Raw genomic sequence first — 5,084 nt, forward strand, 5'->3', positions numbered from 1 at the left:
GTCACCATTACAGTAGCATTCCCTATGTTAGTACCACTGGATTTTACAGCCACAGTTCACAAAATGAGAATTCTGTTTTTACTTCATTATTGGCAAGTGAACAAACCCATGTGAGAAAGTCTTAGATATTCATGGGGATACATATGTATCAAGAGTAAAGTAAGAACTGTATATGCAATGCTTTATATTTCTTAATCTGGCATCTGATAACGTTGGGGTCCAGAAGTCACCTCACAAACCACACGAACACCAATGACAGTAGACAGGGACAGTTTATTGAGCATACACCCGAGGACTGATCAGACACAACTACAGTCCAGATTTGGGAAATTAACCATGACATGGAGTTTGGATCTTACAGGATTTTTAATCCCAAATCCACAAACATCTATGCCAAGTTATTTTACCTTTAGGAATTAGGGATGGGGGTTTCCTTAGGAACATGTCTTTGTTGTGCACTTATCCTGCTCCCATTGGTTGAAGTATTCCACTGTGTCAGGGACTTACTTGGTCTAACATTCATGTCTTAACTTGGCAACCTGGATGTCAGTTACCCACTTACATGTCTCTTTCTGCCAAGTAAGATGTCAGTTCCCCGGGAGGTCTTGGGAACGTAAATGTTACTCAAGTATGATTCAAAATAGAAGTCTTATTTTAAATAGTTTTTTATATCTCTTACATCGGGTCCATTCCAGGAGCAGCTTATACCACAAAAACCTATACACAGGTACAGGAAGTGCTGTTGGATGGTTGGTTTGGATCTAAGATTATTGTGGGTAAGTATGCAAAACAGTTCCACTGTCTTCTATAGCGATTAGTTTCCAAAGGCAGAGAATATAACAGAATATTTAACCAGTCACACGTTAGCAAGGTTCCTAGTCATAGCAGAAACTTATGATAGCTTCCTTGTAATGGCAGGCTAGCCATTATATATTACATAAGCCTTAACATTCATATACCTAGGCCTTAACGTTCATCTAGGCATTATAAATAGCATATTTATAAATAGCATATCTTTCTTTTCTGCTCAGTGAGTGCATTTGGCTTTTGTCCTTATTAGAGAACCAGAGTTTGCTATGACAATGGGGAAGGTACACACACACACACACACACACACACACACACACACACACACACACACTAAACACTTTCTGAACTTAAAGCAGATCAGAGATTCTTTATTCTGGAACCAAACACAACTGACAATCTCTTCTTTTGGGGTTTACTGGGAAGACAAATACTAGTTCTCATTCACCTCAGGCTGGGTGGGACCAAAGCAGATCGTTTCATACAAGTCAAACTTGATGAAAAATATGAGTTTATGGAGCTTCCTACAAAACCCATGAGAGACATTATTATAGGCGCTTGCATGTCTCCATGAAGAAAACAACAGTAAGTTAACCATGGCCCGGTACTCAGATTCAGGTAACCTAAACAATGATGGGTAACAGTTTTATGGTATATTGATGGTCACAGAAGAAAAAAATTATCAATCTAGGTATATTCCAATTCCACTGGTTTATAGAGTAGTGGGGAGATTTCATCAAAGATATGTTTTTACTGTCACCTGATCATATTTATAGCATTTGTGCTTGTGGATAATAGATATTTAACATTTCAAAATAATTACTGGGTATACAGAGGTAAAGAGACGCAAGGAGACACTCTTCATACTTGTATGGTTTTTCTCCAGTGTGAATATTTTGGAATTTAAACTCTAGAGTAAAACATTTTGCCACTTTTCACATTTGTGGCGTTACTCTCCAGTAGGAACTACTGTAGCTGGTAACAGTCAATGGAGAAGGCTCTTCGACATCCATCACATTTCTATGCTTTCTCTTTTTTTTTGGTTTTTGGGACAGGATTTCTCTGTGTAGCCTTGGCTGTCCTGGAACTCACTCTGTAGACCAGGCTAGCCTCGAACTCAGAAATCGGCCTGCCTCTGCCTCCCAAGTACTGGGATTAAAGGTGTGCGCCACCATGCCTGACTCCATGCTTTCTCTTACCACTGAGGTTTTTTTTGTTTGTTTCTTCAGTTGTGAAGTAGAGTCAAACATTTTCCTACATTTTTCACACTGGTAAGATTTCACTCCAGTATGACTCAACTTGTATCAAAACAGGAAAGAATTAGAAGACAAGGCTTTCCCACCTTGTTCCTACTTCAACAGTTTCTCTAGAGAATGAACAAACTTGTGTTCTGTAAGAGTAGACAGTGTAGAAAAGGCTTTGCGACATTCCCCACACTTGTAGGGACTGCCTTCACAATGAATTGTTTGATGTCGTCTAAGGGCTGAAGAAAACGAAAACCATCTGCCATACTCTTCACATGTGTAGGTTTTCTCTTCAGTATGAACAGCCTTGTGTCTCCTAAGAAATGTGTAATAAAGGCTTTATGACAGTCTTCACATGGTTTCTTTCCTCTATGATTTTTTGATGTTCCAGAAGGCATGCAGAACAAGATAATCTTTTGCCACATTATACCCACTCATGGGGAATGTCTACAGAATGGATTGTTTGATGTCTTTTGAGGGATGTGAAAGAGGTATAACATTTCCCACACTCTTCACACGTGTAGGGTTTCTCTCTAGTGTGAACTGCTCTGTGTCTCCTAAGAAACGAGTGATAAAGAAAGGCTTTGTCACATTCCTCACATTTGTATGGCTTCTCTTCCGTGTGAATTTTCTGATGTTCCTGAAGGCGGGAAGAACTAGAAAACCTTTTGCCACATTCTACACACTCATGGGGAGTATCTTCAGAATGGATGATTTGATGTCTTTTAAGGGACGTAAAAGAGGAAAAACATTTCCCACACTCTTCACACTTGTAAGGTTTAACTCCAGTATGAATTGTTTGATGTTCCTGAAGCTTTGAGGAACGGGAAAACCCTTTTCCACATTCTTCGCACTTGTAGGGATATTCTCCAGAATGCCTTCTGTAATGTTCCCTNAGGTATGAACGATAGCAAAAGGATTTGCCACACTCTTCACACTTGTACCTTTTCTCTATNGAATCAATTCCCTTATGCTGGTTAAGAAAGAAAGCAGAGGAAAATACTTTCCCACATTCTTCACACTTGTCAAGTTTCTCTCCAGAATGAATTCTTTGATGNTGCTTCAGCATTGCAGGATAGTAAAATGAATTTCCACACTCTTCACACTTGTAGGGTTTCTCTCCAGTATGAACTGCCTGGTGCTTCCTAAGATATGAGTGATGAAGAAAGGCTTTGTCGCACTCTTCACATTTGTATGGTTTCTCTCCAGTATGAATTTTTTGATGATGCTGAAGATGTGAGGAACGCAAAAACTGTTTGCCACATTTTTCACACTTGTAGGTTTTTTCATCAGTATGATATTTCTGGTGTATTAAAAGTGATGAGCGACTACTAAGTGTTTTATGACATTCTTTACATTTGTAGGGTTTGTCTCCACTATAACGTCTCTGGAGTACAGAAAGTGTTGCCTGAGAACTAAGGGCCTTACCACAGTCTTCAAAGTAGTAGGGTTCCTCTCCTGTATGAATTCTCTGGCATTGCATACTTAGAGAGTTGTGATCAATGGCCTCATTGTGATTGTTAAATTCATTGCCTGTTGTTCCTGTTGAGCAAGAGTTCACAAACAAAATGTGAGAAATATTCATCATACTTAGAATGATTATCTTTAAAATAGTGACCTTTACTCACATATATTTAACCATAAATGAAAATCTAATTTGGTGTAGGCACTAAATATAAGTCAAAAAATATAGTAGGTGATCTGATCTATCCTTCTAGTGGAATAACTGTAGAACCAAATGAAACATAGACATAATGTCATATTTTTCAAAATTAAATAGCTAAGTAAGTTGTCAGGTCATTTTAGTAACAGCAATAAGCCTATTAAACAATACAAATATGATATAGCTGGACACCCATGAAGGTATCAAGTAGTGTAGCCTGAAAAAGAGAAAGCCGATTGTGATTGTGGGATTGGGCCATCATCAAAATAAAAACAAAATTTATTATATATTTAAATCCTTATTATTGAATATGTCACAGGAAAAAAATTAGAAGATATTTTTATAATTCACACAGCAGTTTGATGAGATGACTCACTAATACAAATTGTAAGGCCATGGACTGTGTCATTACACAGAAGAACTGGTAAAGTAGCAGCTACTTCAGAACCCCAATCAAACTCATAACTGAGAACAGCATGAGTTAGAACTAGGTCCCTGTCCTAATGACGAGGACACCCTATTAAGAGGACCATGGCAACCAGTCACTTAGCGGAGAATCTAGAGTTCTCCATGCTAAAGAGGTATCTAGATAGGCCCTGAGTGTTTAGTCAATGAGCTTCCCTTTCTAGGAATCCCTTCTGCAAAAGGTATTTAATCCCTGTTCAACCCTAAGTAAGACTAATGCATCTTTATCCTCCATGAATAAAGCAGTTTGGATGAGGAAAGAATGTTTCCTTCATCAAGTATCATAGTAGGGGAGATCTTAGTCATACAGAACCTTGCAGTGCCTAAGTTCCCTTAGAAGACATTCCTCTTCCTGGCACTTAACTCAGAATTAAGCCAGATCACGACCCCCACCTCCCCACTAACCCCTTTCTGCGCCCCCACTGGGCTTGTTGCAATCCACCCCGATCTCAACTCCTCACAGTTCTCAAGACTCCTTGACAGGCAAATTTACAATTATGAAGTAGCAAAGAAAACAATTTTGTGGTTAAGGTCATTACAACATTAGGAAGTGTATTAAAGGGTCTAGCACTATGAAAGTTGAGAACCACTAATGTCAAGGTATCAGAAGAATGATTTTTTTTTTTTGAGGCTGAAATTTTTAACAGAGATAAATTACTTTCATTTATTACATTGTAATCCTATGAGAGCCACTAATTAATTGTAAGGTGTTACAATGAAGATAATATTAATAATGAGTATAGTTAAGGATGAGTCACATTTTAAATGATTATCTATCCTTAATATGACCAGAACTGTACTTGTATTCATGATAAATACAAATGTAATTCATTCATGGAGAAAATATTGGAAGGAGAGACAAATTTATACCTTCCATTAGACAGTGCTCTGCACATGCCAAAATT

General features: G+C 38.1%; 1 protein-coding gene across 5 annotated transcripts in view; it reads right to left on the reverse strand.

Moving 5' to 3' along the window:
* Window positions 1-1,962: 1,962 nt before the first annotated feature.
* LOC110308528 (zinc finger protein 58-like) overlaps window positions 1,963-5,084 on the reverse strand; it is a 12,385-nt gene continuing 9,263 nt past the window's right edge. For all 5 annotated transcript variants that reach the window (XM_029468360.1, XM_021180974.2, XM_029468357.1 and 2 more), the window contains exon 4: window positions 1,963-3,593. In XM_029468360.1, the coding sequence (XP_029324220.1) occupies window positions 2,476-3,593 (1,118 nt within the window). In that variant the 3' untranslated portion in view covers window positions 1,963-2,475. The remainder of the gene's footprint in view (window positions 3,594-5,084) is intronic.

This window comes from Mus caroli, chromosome 13 (genome assembly GCF_900094665.2).
Source record: "Mus caroli chromosome 13, CAROLI_EIJ_v1.1, whole genome shotgun sequence".
NCBI classification, from domain to species: domain Eukaryota; kingdom Metazoa; phylum Chordata; class Mammalia; order Rodentia; family Muridae; genus Mus; species Mus caroli.